Below are 17,228 nucleotides of genomic sequence, written 5' to 3'. Positions count from 1 at the left end.
CTTTCCCTAGACAAACATGTGCCTCACAAAACTCAGCTGAAGTCTAGTTATCACCACCTCAGGTAAGTAGTAAGTATCACCTGAAATTTGCAAAGTTCTTCTCATGACCAAGAACCAGTATGCTTTACAGCCTTTTAAGTATTAAGCCAGACGTCTAAGATGGGCACACAGGAGCCTGGATCAAGTATCTGAAGTCTGATGCTAAGAATGACTTTACTCCAGTCCACATCTTGGCAGCATAAAACACACGCTAACCATGCCCAGGTCATTTCGCCCAATATAATCAGAGTTGTTACATGCATTTATAAAAATAACATTCAAATTTACCAGATAAGCACAAAGAAATAACAATGTAAAACATCTAGCCAACCCACACATGCTTTTGGAAGTGCTCAGTTATGCACAAAAGACTTTGTTATGAAACTGGAGCAATTACTGTAAACAATTTGAAATAAAAATAACAAAGCCTGTGAATAAGGGGGAATGGTTTTAACGCAACAGAAGGGAGATTTAGATTAGACATTAGGAAGAAATTCTTCCCTGTGAGGGTGCTGAGGTGCTGGCACAGGGTGCCCAGAGAAGCTCTGGCTGCCCCATCCCTGGCAGTGTTCAAGGCCAGGTTGGACACAGGGGCTTGGAGCAACCTGCTCTAGTGGAAGGGGTCCCTGCCCGTGGCAGGGGGGGTGGTAGGAAGAAATTCTTCCCTGTGAGGGTGCTGAGGTGCTGGCACAGGGTGCCCAGAGAAGCTCTGGCTGCCCCATCCCTGGCAGTGTTCAAGGCCAGGTTGGACACAGGGGCTTGGAGCAACCTGCTCTAGTGGAAGGTGTCCCTGCCTGTGGCAGTGGGTTGGAAATGCCCTGCTTTAAGGTGATGATCTTTAAGGTCCCTTCCAACACAAACCAGTGAGTGATTCTATGAATAAGGAACCAGCAGCTTTAGAGAGACTAATACTACCAAAAGCCACTTTCTTTTACTCATAGAGGCTTAGTACCACTGAACTTCCCAATCCTCCGCTCAGCTTGCACACTCAGCTCTGATTTCTGGCAAGCCTCCAGCTTGCAGGGGTTTCACCACAGCACCAGCTCTTTCAATACCCTGAAGATACAAGATTTGAATCCAGGTTTCTGTTTCATCCACAACTCAGAACACTGCTCTCTGGATGAGTTGCATACATATATACCTCTCAAGCACATCTTACAAATGAGAGAGAGTATTCAAGGCAAGGGGTCAAGAGCTTTCTGTTATTTAATGAAACTTGTACAGTTTGGACCTACAATATCATTAGAGTCCAAAATCTTACGTCTGAGCAAGCATCACAAGTTGTTCACTAGCGTAAGCCCTCTTTGAGCTCTCCCAAATCCACGTGCATGCGTAAGGGCCTGTAGTTTAGAAGCAGACAACCCAGGCAACTCCAGCAGGCCTGTGCAAGAGGCTTGCACCCAGGCAAGCAAGGCTTCTTCCTACTCTGCCAAAAAAGCAGCCTGCACCTTCACATGTACCTCCCGCTGTGATAAACAGCTCAAGTTGCTGTTCCCTGCCTGCTCTTGCCCAAACTATGCAACCTGTTCATGTTCCTTCTTAGCATGTTAACACAAAGTTGGTTCTGTTTCCTCAGTTAAGAACAAGTTATAAATGCTTCCTTAATAGCAACTAACTTCACAGCTAAGCTACAAGATACAGCCTGCCTAAATAACAAAACTTTGAAGACAATAATGAAGGAGTACAACACTGTATATACATCCTCAGTTTAACATTTAAAGTGCATTACTGTCTTATGTAGGGGATGTAAATTTACAGGCTTTAGCAATTAAAAGATATTGTATAATAGAGTAGATTAACAGAATCAGCAAACCAGGAACAAACAGCCCCACGATGATGCATCTTACAGTGTACTTGTAATGTCTGCATTCTTACAAAGACAATGCTGTCATCCCAGTAAGATTACAGCAACCCTTGTATTCTGATGGTCAAGTCAGAAGTGAACTAAAATCAAGGGATCTCCAGGCAAGTATCCAATGCCCACAGAATGTATTTAGTACTAGAAATTGGCCTTCATAATCATAAATGTGTTAACTTAAAGCAACCATGAACATGCTACTTTTTTTTGCAGCTCTGTTGAAACAGCCCCTTGTAATAGAGTCCAAGGCTTGAAGCGCAGCTTTAGACCCTAGGAGAGCCACAGAAGTCACACTGCAAACACTTCTAGAGCATTAGGTACACAAAGTGTGCCACTAAGCAGCTGGACAAAAGTGCTCCACATGAGGGTCCCTGCTGTTTAATCTGAAAGATTAAGCAACATAAGAGAAAGCCACATCCAAACATCAGTCCCCTGCCTTTTCTGATCTTCATAATTAGACTCCAAACCATACTACCATGAACACAATACTGGGTATTTGTAACCTCAGAAGGGTCCACTGAGACAAATTTTTGAATAAACGCATTCTTCCAAATAATCAAGAGTTCACTCCTCTGCATCAGTTACATTTATGTAACATAAAATTAATAGGTAGCAGCGAAGCAATGGACTATTTCCCACCCTACATGAATTCCTGCAGGTATCATTTGAGTATTATGTCAAAACCTAGAGACAGTAAATTAAAGCCCTACGATAGCATCAGGGGTATCAGGCACAAAATAATTATTGTCCATAACCACCAAGCAAAGCTTTGGAAGCTGTATGTATTGACTGTCAGGCTGCAAGATAACAAGCTCAGAAAAAAAATAAAACAGGATGATTGCAAAAAGCACCGTTAACCCCAATATAATGGGGTTTCCTCTCCTCCCCCAGAGATACTTACTGCAGTCTTATGTATTCTGAAATAGGTTACCAATAATTCATTATTTTTGCACAAGTGTTTAAATGTTTTCCAACCCAGCTGATTAGGCAAGGTGAAGAAAACAATTCTTCAGCAGAAAAATAAAATCTTTGGCCTTATTTGTGCCAGTAAGGTACCACTTGATGCAATTAAGATCTCAGTCCTGAAGCAGACTGCTGCAACAGCAGTATTTTTAGACCTTGAGGGAAGGGAGGCCTGGCATCATTCTGAAGCATAAGCAAATACAGCAGCAGCACACAAGCAGAGCTCTGCTCTGCCTCCTCTAGCCAGAAAGCATGTCAAAGCAAAGAACCGCAGGGCTCTGAGGTATGCACACAAATTCCCTACAACAAAAAGTAAGAGAAGCAGAAAGGAAACATTCTTCTTTGTTTGCAAGGCAAAGCTGGCAGCATCTCTGATGCTACCGTGACCATCTCCCTGTCCCCAGCTCCCGCTGATAGCTTACTTTGCAGCTGGGACCACTGCACACTCCCATGGGAGACCAGCCTTGTTCCACAAGACTTGCGTCCTGAAAACATTAAAACATATTAGAACAAGAACTACTGTTCCCGTCTATATTATAAAGGAACTTCCAAACACCTGTGCATCCCACCTACACCAACATGATCACCCCAGTCACAGTGAAAACCAAAATCAAGTGTCTTTTGTTTCCCTTTCCACAGCCTGGGTGTATTACTGACAGTACCACTCAGCTATCCAAGTAATAGAGAAGTAAAATAAACTTTCATTTCTGTTTCTCACAAATTATGTTTCCCAAATAAAAGTTTATTTTTTTTTAATCGTTACTGAGAACTGCCATTCAGAGTAGTACTTTATGTAACAGCACTATTTCGATTCAATTCACCACTCCTCCTCATTCTCAGTTAAGAAATAACAAAATTATTATCCTTAAGAAATTAAACAGCTCCACAGAAGAGGAACGGGGATAAAAAGGGAAAATTTTCACCTTACAGCAACCTGCTACTTCACAGAATGATAAACACTGTTCCCAACTTTTAAATGTTTATGTTTACAGAAGAAAAAGCACACAGAAGATCCATCAGCCAAGTTAAATTCTGAACATAAGATATTTTACCCAGCAAATCCTCTCCACCTCAAAAACCCAGCACAATCTTGCTGGACTAAACAGTCTTTTACCCTGAGAGAAGTGTATAGACAAAACTGATAAGAGGATATTTCATAAAACAAGACTCTCTAAGTATTTCCCAAACACTCTGTCAGAGCAATGTTTCCTAAAGTTACAGAAGATTTGGTTTATTAATTTATTTCCATGCATATATTATTTTTCATAAAATTTCTATAGTTTGTCTTCTGTAGGAGCTGAAAATATTCAAGTAGCATCTTCATAGTGAATTTGTCAGGAAGGCAGCAGGCTTATTGATAGTGAACAGCTCCATTCCACAGATTCAGACACTTTTCCAACTCAAGGCTGGGCAGATATCCAATTTACCAAACTTGCTACAGGAGGATAATCCAACTCGCAACATAAATTAATTAGTGTGAGCTCTAAAAAAGTCAAGATACCAAGAGAAAGCAAACACTGACAAGTCAGATTATTAAATCTGAAGAACAGGCTTTTAGTATTGCTTGATCTGCGTTTAATATGATGTTAATCTTCTCATGTTTATGATGATAGCAGGTCATGGACCAGCTGCAGAGGAGCAAAAGGATTCATTTTAGATGATGACTTTCATCACTTTTTCATGTATTAGTTTTCATGAGGTGAAAAAGCCAAACCAAATTATTCTGTAGCTATGAGACCAGAAAAAAAAAAAAAAAAAGGAGCAGAAGGAGCTGAAGGCCAGAAAGGGGAACTGGAATTGCCCCTTTTGACTACTGCCTACTTTTACTGGATTAGATGCTATATATAATTAATTGGATGATTATTTTAGCATGCTAAATTCCTCATCAAGAGATGAGCCAAGCAGCTACATGAACACTAGTGCCCGTGCCAATAACAAGGGAACTGGTGACAATGCATGGTCAGGGAAGCATGACTACACCTTCTGATTTAAAGTCATTACAGAGAGTGTCAGCAAACTATGAAACAACTCGGGGCCCCAGGTTGCTGCACGATCCATAAGAGCCAAAAAAAAAATATAAAAAAAACCTTCACAAAATTCTGGAAGACAAATCCTACACACAGAACACCAAGTGTGAGCAAGTGTCAGTGACATGAAAGGAAAAATACCCTAATCTGAATGAAGAAAAGAACAACCAGGTCCACAATACTTTTTTTAAACATTGCCATTCCATCAACATAGTATTTAGGCTTCTGGAAAACAAATGCCCACCTTTTAAGAATTACTAACAAACCTCCATTCCTTATATGATAACAAAGAACAATGAAGACGATGCAGCAAAAACTCATCAGGCACTATACAGTCAAGGACAAGTTTGTTAACTCCATACAGTGAAACTGCCCCACCCAAAATCTTCCAGAGAAACCCAAGATGGAAGGCAACTAAGGTTCCTTCTCAGCATAATACCGTGTGCCACAGAGGTGTTGCGCCAGTCTTCCTTTTTAATTATATATGGCATTTTAGGATCCAGTGATACAACAGTAATACTGTATGGTCTTCAAAGACTAGAGACAGTTGAGATTTCCATTATTATTTGTGTGTTTTATTCCTTACTAGTTTCCATACATTATCAAGAGTTTATTACATTAGTCCATAAACACTAATGCTCTTTTAAATTGCTAATCTGTGCATTTCCTTAAACTTGTGCAGACTAAAAACATACTGAAGAAGTTCTTTGCCTTAAAAAAACCTCAGAACTGTATGTAAACAAAACATTAAAGACTTTACAACCCTTACACATCATAAATGAAATTACAAATCAAGACAATTATCTTGCAAAGAGCTTCTGTTGCAGTTCCCTAACATGCCACCTTTCTAATGTGTGTGGATATAAATTAAAGATGAGAAACAATAGTATGTTCACTGATCTTTCATGGAGAACATACCTACCATATTCCTGTATACGATGTTCAAAATAGTGACCACCAAAAATACAAACGTTTTCATATGGTCACACTCTTTAACTGGAAGCTTCATTAACCTACGGCTGCATTTAAAAAGGAAAAAAAAATCCTGAATAATTAAACACAGATTCTAACTAAAATTTAACAACTGCAGTAATTACCATCCACCTCCTTTTGGCAGGCTGAGAGCAAAAGAAAAGTATGGCAGCTACAGATTCACATTTCCCTAAATAAACAGCAATTCCATTATTTCTTAAAAACCTGAAAACCAATTTGACATTTCAACCAAACTTTTATTTTCCTTGAGCCTCAAAATTCAGATGCAAAACACTGACTAAATCCTTCTATTTATTTTGCACCAAGTGAGGACTTGTCAGGATCACAGACTGGTTTGTGTTGGAATGGATCTCAAAATTCATTCAGTCCCAACCCCCTGCCACGGGCAGGGACACCTTCCACTAGAGCAGGTTGCTCCAAGCCCCTGCGTCCAACCTGGCCTTGAACACTGCCAGGGATGGGGCAGCCACAGCTTCTCTGGGCACCCTGTGCCAGCGCCTCAGCACCTTCACAGGGAAGAACAGAACTGGGCAAGCTGGAAGTATTAACTAGGACTACCTGCTCCAGTGCTGCAGCACTGAATGCCACCTATAATTTACTGATTTGAAATGTTGATTGCTGAACCTTGACCTAGAAGACAAATGATTTGGATAATCATGCAGAATACAAACAGTTTTAAGGTACTTCTCTAGCTCAAACAGCAACATTGTCTTTTCCACACATGGAGGTGTGATGAAGGGAGTCTTTTTTCAGCTCTTATTTACATCCCCTGCTTCCTCCTCAAACAAGAAAACTAAAAATGAATCTCTTGCAACACAAGAATCTAAGCTTTTTAATAGGTTTCGAACACCTGGGATTTTGATGGATGTTGCTTCCTGGTGATGTTGCCTGACACGTACTTGACTAGTAGAGCTTTTGCTTAATGTTTCTACACAGCACTCACTGTCAACCTTGGCTTTACACGCAAACCCTTATCAAAATACAGGTGATTGAGCAGTTTTGAAAATAATAACCATAGGTGAAGGGAGGGGAGAGCGTGAAAGAAGCAGCTTCAAACTCCAAACATTTTTCTAGGGGACTTAGAGATGACAACTTCCGAACAATTAAAGGTGACATTTTCCTAACATTTCTAGAGGCTTACCTGGGAAGCCAACACCATTTTCATGTCACTAGAATGACAACTTCTTTCATGCAAAATACATATTGCACCATGATCTCCATGACAATAACAAATCACATTTCTGCCTTTCAACCAGTTCAGATTCAACCTGTATTGCAGAAGCTTCTTCACAGGCATTAAGGGCACTCCCAGAACTTTAAACTGCACTTCAGTTCAGCCATTTAGACAATCTTCCAGGTTGGTCACATTCTCCCCTCCCTTACTGAGGACAAAGGTCACCACCTACTAATTTAACTGCCTGAAATCAGCCTGTTGCTGTGGAGAAGTACTGACCTGTACTCAAAGCCTATCTGCAATGCTTTGCAGGGACTGCTGCAGGTTAGGAAAGAACACAAAAAGAGTTTTTAAATCCTAATGCAGAACAATTTACACTGGAAGGGAACTCAAGGCCTCTAGTTCCAGCAATTGCTCAAAACGAGGCTAATTTCAGTTAACAGTGAACAAGAACAGAGATCCATCTCTCTGAGCACACATTCCAGAGACTAATCATCCTCATGGCAAAGTTCGTTTTCTTTATATCCATCTGGACCACTTTTGGTGAAGTTGCTGTTTTGTCTCATGCTTTTGCTGTGGCCTTGCAAAAAGCATGTGGCTTCACCCTCTGATTCCCACCTGCTAGGCAGCTGAAACCAGCAGTCAGGTCTGCCCCTTAGCGTTCTTTTCTCCAGGCTACAAACCCAAATCCCTCACTCTGCTCACGCACCATGTGCTGCAACCCATGATCCTGGTCAGTTGCCATCTGCTGGACAGGCTCCTGTCTGTCCACCTACCTGTACTGCAAAGCCCCATACTCGATACAGTACTCTAGATGAACCTCACGGCTACCAAGGAGAAGTGAACCATCATGTTCCTCTAGTAGTAGATCTCAGTGCATGGTCACCCTTTGCTAATGCAGGGGCACACTGCTGACTCCCTTTCAGCTGACTCCTCTGCCAGCATGTGCAAAGATGCAGGTATCATGCTGCACTCCAGCAGATGCTGGGGTGGCTCAAGTCATCCAAGAGAGCCAAGGCCTGTGGCTGTTTCTTCTCATTGCCTTGTCCACTTCCTCACCTCGAAGGAGCAGGTACTGCAGATGCTCACTATTATGCTCCTCGCCTTGCTGCCCGTCTCTAATCCTGACCCATAAAGCTCACAATAGGCCTGATGCCCCTTCTTCACGTTTAAGCTATACCTTTGCAGAAACACATCCCCTATGCCTTCCCTGCCCAGCCTCCATCAACAGCACACGCTACAGCACACCAGTTGCACGATGACATTTCAAGGGAGCTCACAGGCCTCCAATGCCCAGAATTCTCATTTCACCTGGCCATTTCTCATCCATGAGGTGCACTTGTGTGCACCTGAGATGCTCTTCCAGTCTTCCAAGCTACCCCACTCCATCCCCCCATTTATCTGCTAGAGAAAGCATATGTTAGTTAACTTACTGCTAAATAAAGCACTGTAAAGGCATTCAAGCCTGCCTACACAAGCTAGCAACAAGTTAGGCTTTTTTCATTTTTAAACAAGCTGCTACTTTAATTGTCATTCAAGACTGATTCATGAGAATGTTCTACAAAGTTGGAAACTTTACCCTCCTAGCTATTTAGTCACCTCAAGCTTCCCAAATCTATTACTTTCTGACTCTGCTGGAGATAGGATGCTTTTCTACAGGGTGTCCCCCACGCAGCACATTCAGGAACACAGGAGAAAAGCTCAAAATAGGCTTGAATCAGGACAAGTGATGACTGAGTACAGGCTTTAAGTCCTGAGATCTCAGCAACTGCATTTTAATTTCAGAAATGCTGATTATAAGGCAAGGAGCAAGAGCTTCATGTACCTGCCTTCTGAACATGCCACATGGGAGAAGCAGGACTGTATCTTATATCCTATGACTGATAATTAAGTTTTTTTAATCATGGAAAACTAGTCAGACATAGGCAGAACCCCAAGTCTTTCAAGACAGGCAAGTATCAGGAACCCCCATTTTCTTATTTCTCATTAGGAGCTGTTCCAGTAGATAAACGTTATTTTACCTGATGTGCAATATGTACATTAATTTCTGTTGTTACTGTTGATGGTTAATATAGACTAGTGATGTAACACTGTGTTCCATTTATTCATAAATTTAACACATTGCAGCTTACAAACTACAAAAAGAGATTGATCCATTTAGCTCCAAAAGATGACTTGCACCACCTGCAGGTCTTAGCAGAGGCTTACAAGAATAACTTTCTTGTAAACTTTCAGACATCCACTTCTACACTACTGAAATAAATGTTAAGTCAAAATACCTCCTGTATAAGCAAAGCAGGCTTACTTCAAAAATTGTCACCTAACATCAGTCCAATTTGGGTAGTTCAGCCTAGTTTGATAACAGTTTTGCACTGGTTTATGTTAAATGGGGTCCTATAACATGGCACACCTCAAGCTAAGAAACAATCAGTAACTCTCCCTAACAAAGGAAACGTAAAAGAAACAGCAATGCAGATATTTCCTTCTCAAATGTTCTAAATATGTTCTAAATTATCATTTGTAATTCTTAAAACAGCCACAATATACTGTAAAGCATATAGAAAACATCTTGGAGACCCCGTATCTTCCAAGTATATTTGAATCTGTCAATATATCTCATGAATCCCACCAATAGCTTCTCTTATTACACTTGCTCCTTCGGACTGAAAAAAACACAAAAAAAAAGAATGCTTTTCAAAGTGTGTAGGATTGTTAAGCTGCTCCAGGGAGACCTTATAGCAGCTTCCAGTACCTAAAGGGGACCTACAGAAAGCTGAAGAGGGACTTCCTACAAGGGCATGTAGCGACAGGCAGCAGTATAAAAGAGCAAGGAGGAAAAAGACCACTCCTACTTGGGCCACAATTTCTTGGTGAGATATGGTAAGAGTGACCTACCGCAACCACAGGGTTTTTTTTCTAGAAATACGAAGAGGTCACTACTGCTTAATTGTTTGTGTGTTTTGTTGATGTATTTTTTTTAATTGACAAAGTATCAGTACACAGACTGAGCATTTGCAGTATAAACAATAGTTTAGGAAGTGGCTGCTATGCTGCCTTAGTCTGTAGCATGAAGCATTTGACCATCTGAACACATCCTACCTCCTCTTTAAAGGTCATAACTGTAAAAAACATTTTATCTAACAGTAAGCTGTCCGTTTGCATCTCCAGGGAAAATGTTTCCTGCTCTGTTTAACTACAGTGTCTTACAGGACAGCACACAAAAACCTCCAACCACCCTAATTTCTTGGCTGTAGCATTCTGCGCTTTAAGGAAGAGCCTCCTGTAAAAACAGGCACAAACTTGTGTACATCTATCACACATAATACTGTTACCTTTCTTCAATTCTATTCTTGTCCATAAGTGGTTGCTTGATCCACTGATTAACTAATCTTTGTCCTTGAGGGGTTCTGCATCTGTTTAATAAACCAGCTAGAGACTGTGCAGTATTAGCATTTTCCACAGAACTCTAGAAAGGGAAAGAAAGGAAAAAGTTAGTGAAGTTTATTAACACCCACTGAATGGTACTTTGCTACTAGGAACAGAACAGTGTTTTTCCTGTACTCAACTTGGCACCCATCAAAAAAGGCAAATGAAACAACACAGCACTGAAGCACTTACACTCAGGTCTCTAGAACATGGCAAGCAAGGAAGAGCTTTGTCTATTCTGAAAATAGTCCTGACTGAACAGGAAAGTTAGAAACATACCTGGTCACTGGGCAGTTTGCCCTTTGAATAGGAAAGGTGGAAATATACTTACATATTTGCTATCTTGCCCTTTGTAAGGTCAAAAAATAGGGGTCCTATCCATCAAAAAAAAGCAGCAAGAAACAGGGCCTGGGTTCAAGGGTTTTGGTTGGAGATCTTTAGGGATGCCAGGGGCATGGACAACAGAACCAGGCAAAAGGAAAAAGCACACTTATCCAACTTCTCTCAAGCTTCCCTAGATCATCTCTGGAATACCATAAACATCTCTAAACTTACTCCATTCAGATTTTAGTTTACTATCTAATTTAGGTTTAATTCTAACTGGACTCAAGACAAGACTCTGGGGCATTTTTCTTGGGGTTTTGTTTGGGTCTTGCACAAAACAGCTAGAAAGCAAAAATTTTGCTTAACACTGGAAAATGGCAAACAAGCTTGTTTCAACCCTGAACTTTGAAATGAAAACCTCAACTCTCTATCCATGAACACCTGCAAACAAAACAGCAGGCAAGCATTCAACCAGGAGCAGGCTGCATGCCTGTAAACAACTGGCATGTTGAACTAGCATCACCATGACAGGAAATGAAAGAAGTGAGAAGATGCACTGACACATTTAACCCCTGGAAAGTCTAACATCTGAAGTGGATGTGCCTGTTTTCAGTATTCTGAGCAGTATTATATATGAAAGCCTTCCGAATCCAAGAAAGTGTCACAGAGTATATATTACACATGAATAACCTAGTTGGAAGAACACAGTTGCATATAATCAGCTGCATCTGCTGCACCATAAGAACCTACCTACTTCACAAAGCAACTCAAATTTCAGATTATTTTGCCTTTGCTTTAGTGCCTGCCTAAAAACCTCGTCGCAGACAGCTCGTGCCACACAGGCTACAAATCAGCTTCCTGCTACATGGCAAACCCCTTGGTCCAAAGCTCACAGCCCCTAATGAGAACAGCAGTGTATTTTCTGTTACAAAATATGTAACATACGCAAGAACTTACAAAGGGATGAAGCTAAGACAGTGTTGAACCTCCTAGAACACCTCAGTAAAGTTTAGGAGATGTAATTCTTGCTTCATTCCCTAGAGAGTGGCAGAGAATCAGGAAATAGAGAAAATAAATCAGAAGATGTTTCTTCAGGGTTAGCCAGCTCAGATACTGAATATATGCTCTTTTTAATTCCAGAAATCCATCTAAGGTAAAGAAGAGACGTTATCTGTCATTTCTTCTTATAAATCTGAAACTCAAGCAGATTAGCTCCAAGCACTAAGTGGGATTTACTAACATGAAAACAACAGAGAAAAGCTGATCCACACCACTTTGAGTCCACGTTTTCCTAAAACTACAAAAAGGGGCAAAGCAGAAAACCAGACATGGTGGGAGGTATGGAGCAGACTGGCAACCTGCTCAGATTTGTAGAAAGCCTGTGTAAAAAGTAAAACTGACACTGGCCAGTTAGCATGCCACAGTGCTTTCAGGATGTTCTTAAGTACTGTCCTGTTCATTGCCCTGCCTGCTGCAGCCAGCCCTCCCTTTCAATCACTAACAGCAGTGTTCCTGCCGTATGTTTCCTGTTCCCCTAATACTGACTAATTCAGGCTTCTACCCTCATTCCTTCAAAACCAGCACTACCATATTAAGCAACTATGCTTTGGAATTCCCTAACACACCACAAAACTGCAGAACTCTGCTCCCCTCCTGCACCCCCTCACCTCCTTGATGAAGATCTCTTCTATACCCAAAGTAAGACAACAAAACAAAATATGGTGGTAAGAGTGGCTGTTTAAAACACACACTGTACAGGAGTAGCTGCAAACAAAGCCAAAATGTTAAAGCTACCATTAATCAGGACCTGGGAAGTTGTGACAGAGCAGCCAGGCTACTGATCAAGGAGCTAAGTAAGTATATTGCAAAAAAACAACTCAAGCGTGTATTTCGTACCTGGAAAAGGTTGAGGGCTTGAACAGCTGCATTATCTAGAACCATGTATTGACTAAGATCAAAAGTAGTCAGCTCAAATTGTCCAAAATTAGACTCATCTGCCAGCAACTCTAAAAACTTGATAATGGCAGACAAAGACGAAACAGCAACCTGAAGTTTAAAAAAGAAAACAAAACACACCATTATTCTAGTTAGAAACACTCCTGAATCTGAGAGTATTTCATAAATGCCCCTAAAAAAAAAATCACCATTGGGGAAGACTTTGAGCCATGTTAATTCCAGCAGTCTATGAGAGTCTCATCCTGTTTGCCTAGACCTCATTTTCATAGGGACGTTCTGTGGCACCCCCGTGTCTTTCTAGGTAAGTGCAAGAAACACGAACTAGACGTTTGCATAAGCTGATAAAATGTGACATGCACACTTTGCCAGCTTTCAAAACCTCTTATCAGGATGTTTCTGGCTCAGAAACACAAAGAAGTTATTGCAGATAAATGAGATATCATGGATCATCTCCGAATACGGTTTCAGGCTTAGTTTTCAGCCAGAACAAGTATCTGCTTGACTCACTGCATGGCATTACACATGCTAGTGCCAGCTCAAAAGAGAGGCAGCAGCATGACTGACTTGTTCAGCTGCAACACACTCCAAACAATTTTAACCTGTTATGAAATCACACATTAAGGGAGAATAATTCTGTGCCTTACACCTGCACTGAGCATCAGCAATAAAGAGCATTTTAAAACGTGTTTACCTCAAGCAAATTACCTCATATGCAGCTAAGAACAAACATGTTCTGATCACATGCAGGCACTAAATTGTATGCTTGAGCCATAAGATGATATAAAACACAAAATTATCACAAACATTGTTTTCAAGTACCAATTTTCCTGTCATACAAAATAATTGAAGTATCGGATTTCAGTCCTTAGGTTAGATTGATTATAAGTAGGAATCACCTCTTGTGCACGGTTTATTTGCTCAAAGTCTAATACTCTAAAGAGGTAAGTAAATGGTTTTCTCATTTTTTTCTAGGACCCTTGTAATCCAGCTTTGACACAGACTCAAGCTGAGCAGAACTGCAGAACCCTTCAGCAAGAACATAGAGATTAGCTCACAACACATACACAAACCACCCTGCTTCTAAAAAACAGGAGCACACTAAACTCTGCTCACCTGCTTTTCCATCTCTGGCAGGGCTGCACTATTCATTTGTTCTTGTTTCTTTGATTTTAACAAGCGATTGAGATCCTGAACAATATCTTTTGTTGTGAAATCAGCCTTCCTCCTGTCTGTAATCAGGATTCCTCCCCTCTGAATGACCTGTTAACCATAAACACGCACAGTTATCAATTATTTTCAATATTCAGGGACAGATGTTCATCTTCATCATAGAAGCAAACCCTGAAGAGGTATTTATTTACTGCTAAGTTGCAGAGAGAAGAATGACTGGAAAGATTTTACCATTAGAACAACTTTCGCCAATTAAAACACAAATGAGTCAAGAGACAAATAATACATTTTTGATACATAAATCAAAACCTTCGAGGCTCCTCGTTTTCCAGAAATCATGGAGCCTAGCTAATAAGCTAGAATGCAGATTTTTAGATAATGTTTTGTCTGACTGTAAGCCACAATGGTTCCCTTACTTGTCGTAGTTTTCCCATCTCTCCTGCAGTCTCTCCTCCTGGTAGCACACACTCCTTCGGTCCTAGTTGAACCAGTAAAGCTTCAAGGTTTGAGAACTGATCATTATCTGGAAACTCACAGACGCTCAGTTTTCTCAGCGTAGTGTCGACATAGCCCACTCCTACCACTCTTTGTCCATCAGTAGTAGACAGCTTGACCCCCACAACACCAATGGCCATTGACATATCATTGTTGGCAAAGAGAACTTCCTCAAATTGGGCAAGATTTCCTGGAGAACCCTATTTGGAAAAGAAATATATTTTTAAAGAGTGCACATACATACATATACTTCCCACACACACACCCCTTTAAAAAGGACAACTGATAAAAGTAAAGACTGAACAGTCCATTAATATAAAGTATATAGGTGTTCTATTTTCTTAGCCATTAAAATTTTATATATCATCTACACAAAGCTCTCCCAGCCTTAGAGAAGTGGAAAATACAGGGATATATAACAGACAGCACAATTTTCCATCATACCACCAACATCGACCCCTGAAAATACCAAAACTCCAAGCTCCGAGGCTCAGGAAAGAGTCATATTTTTTTTTCTTTTATCTCACCATCATAAGGAAAGGTTGGGGGAAAAAAAAAAAAAAATGTACCTTGTATGCTAAATACCAGTCATTTTCTTTGACGGATTTACTCCCTGCTTTGTTCTTGTAAACTTCAACTCTGTAATGACGAACCAGAAGTAGATCTCTCACAAAAGATTCAAAGTTCATTTTACTAAGCACAACACTCTCAAGCTTCTGAGTTCCTACAAAAAAGGGAAAGAAGAAAATTATGATACACCTGAGTTTGTTCATAAAGTTTTTCTTTCCTGCAATCAAAATCCCCAAGAACAGCCTTCAGGAAGGACATATTTGATATCAAAGAAACAGACATGTAAAATCCATGAACCAACACGAAACCACAATATTCAACTAGTTAGTATTAAGAATGAAGAAAGCATACTCCATATCCAAACAAAAACAATGTTCATTTCCAAATTTCACTAAACCTACACATACATATATACAAAGAAAACAGTTCCTCTCACCCTTCCCCTCTCCTTACAATATTCTTGATTTGGCTTTCTAACTAATGTTTCACACATTTTAAGCTAATGGTGGAAGCCTGCTGTGAGTATTCCTTATGAATAACATCTTTTATTTCCTGGATGACAAGACATATGTGCCAAGACATTTCACTTTTACAACAAATATACACTGTAAAAACAACACATTCTCAAAAAAGTTTAACAGTGTACATTAAAATCTAACTTAGGAAGTGCCTTATTGACAAACTTCTTGCTTCTGTTCCTCTAAGAGTGCAGGCAGATGATACAGTTGAACAAATTTAACCCCATACAGCTGCTGAGAGGAGCAGAACCACTTCTAGCTCCTAACCCCCCATGCCACCTCTGTACTAACCTACACACAGAATAATTCCAGTACTAAATAAATTGAGGCTTTGGGTGCATATATTAAGTTTTCTGACAGGTAAGCAAGTGAAATAATATCGGAGTGGTGTCAGATACATGAGAGATCGATGATATATAAAGGAATCAATAGGGATTATCACATCCTTCTTTTCAGCAGCAGGCCTTCACCATGTTTGAGATTCTTCCTCCCTTTACATTAAAGATGTTAAATAGTGGATTTCCACATCTACAAGAACTTATGAGCTTATTTTAAATAGGCTTTTTATCATTTTCTATTCTTTCCTCAAATCTCTAGCAAGGCTTTTTTTGGAAGCAGGTAAAACACTAATTCCACATAATGAGCTTCTTGTTCCCAGTGCAGAACTGTCCAACAAAACACAACTTTTCTTTGTCTCAGATGAAATTATGTACTTCACTAGCAGGGGGCAGCTGAAGCTTATGTGTGCTTTGAAATCATTCTGAAAGTAAAAAACGTAGTTTTATGCCAACTTTTAGTTGGATATGCTAGGTAAGACAGACTTTAAAGGTTTTAAAAACGGAGCTGATAATCACAGGCTTGTATCTAAATGGAATACAAAAATAATTCTGTTGCCTGTGTTTCTAGTCTGGAAGATATACAAAATGCTACACTTAAAACTATCAAGCTGTACAACCTCTCCACGAATTGGGGGGGTTTTGTGGGTCTGGGGAGGAGTTGGGCTTTTGGGTCGGTTTTTTTTTTTTTTTTTTTTACAGGTTAGTTCATCACTTGCAATAGAAAGTGTAAAGCATACAAGAATATGATTATCTTTTTGATGCCATCACGTGCATGCACAAAAAACCCCATTCACAAACAGATTTATTTTGTGAAGTATGAGCCAGTAACTTTGCAACATTGTTCCTCGAGATTCAGGGTAACACTAAAGTCTGCCTCTTCTGACAAGATAATTAATCTTGATGCTCTTACATCTAACATCTGCAAGCTACACTGTCTTATACCAAGAGATAAATAAAGAGCAGCAGGGGGTGGAAGGAAGAGAAAATCTTATGCAATACATAATTGTTATTTATTTCTGCGGGCCATCATTAATCAAGCGTGATGTTTATCTGCCACCTGCACTACAGAACTGCACAAGGCCCATCCTCAGTCACCACAGAAAACATCCTGCCATCATTTTCACAAATGGAAATCTCCCAGCGCACTGGAAAATGTTATTAACTGCTGTTAGCCTATGCAACAGGTTGTGTTCAAGCAACTATCCACGTCTGACAGTCCTGTAGTAGGAGCTTACGTGACAAGAAGTCTATACTCGGTACCGTGCTGCAGATACCTTCCCACGGCTGTACTCCTACATCTGTCACACACATCCTACTCAGAATGGCTACTAATTATCATTTCAAAGCTGCGGAAGGCTGAAGAAGAAAGATTTGCAT

At 40.3% G+C, this 17,228-nt stretch overlaps 1 protein-coding gene across 1 annotated transcript in view; it reads right to left on the bottom strand.

The window, feature by feature from the left end:
* LOC104404679 (DNA mismatch repair protein Msh2-like) overlaps positions 1-15,149 on the bottom strand; it is a gene marked incomplete at both ends in the record, with an annotated part of 22,077 nt that extends 6,928 nt beyond the window's left edge. Inside the window, 5 exons of the mRNA XM_010013175.1 lie at positions 10,387-10,520; positions 12,701-12,850; positions 13,874-14,020; positions 14,347-14,625; positions 14,995-15,149. Coding sequence (XP_010011477.1) covers positions 10,387-10,520; positions 12,701-12,850; positions 13,874-14,020; positions 14,347-14,625; positions 14,995-15,149 — 865 coding nt within the window. The remainder of the gene's footprint in view (positions 1-10,386; positions 10,521-12,700; positions 12,851-13,873; positions 14,021-14,346; positions 14,626-14,994) is intronic.
* Between the last annotated feature and the right edge of the window lie 2,079 nt (positions 15,150-17,228).

Source organism: Nestor notabilis, unplaced genomic scaffold (assembly GCF_000696875.1).
Source record: "Nestor notabilis isolate BGI_N333 unplaced genomic scaffold, ASM69687v1 scaffold31964, whole genome shotgun sequence".
Taxonomy (NCBI): Eukaryota; Metazoa; Chordata; class Aves; order Psittaciformes; family Psittacidae; genus Nestor; species Nestor notabilis.
Note: the sequence above shows the minus strand (reverse complement) of the source record. Positions and strands in the feature narration are given on the sequence as shown.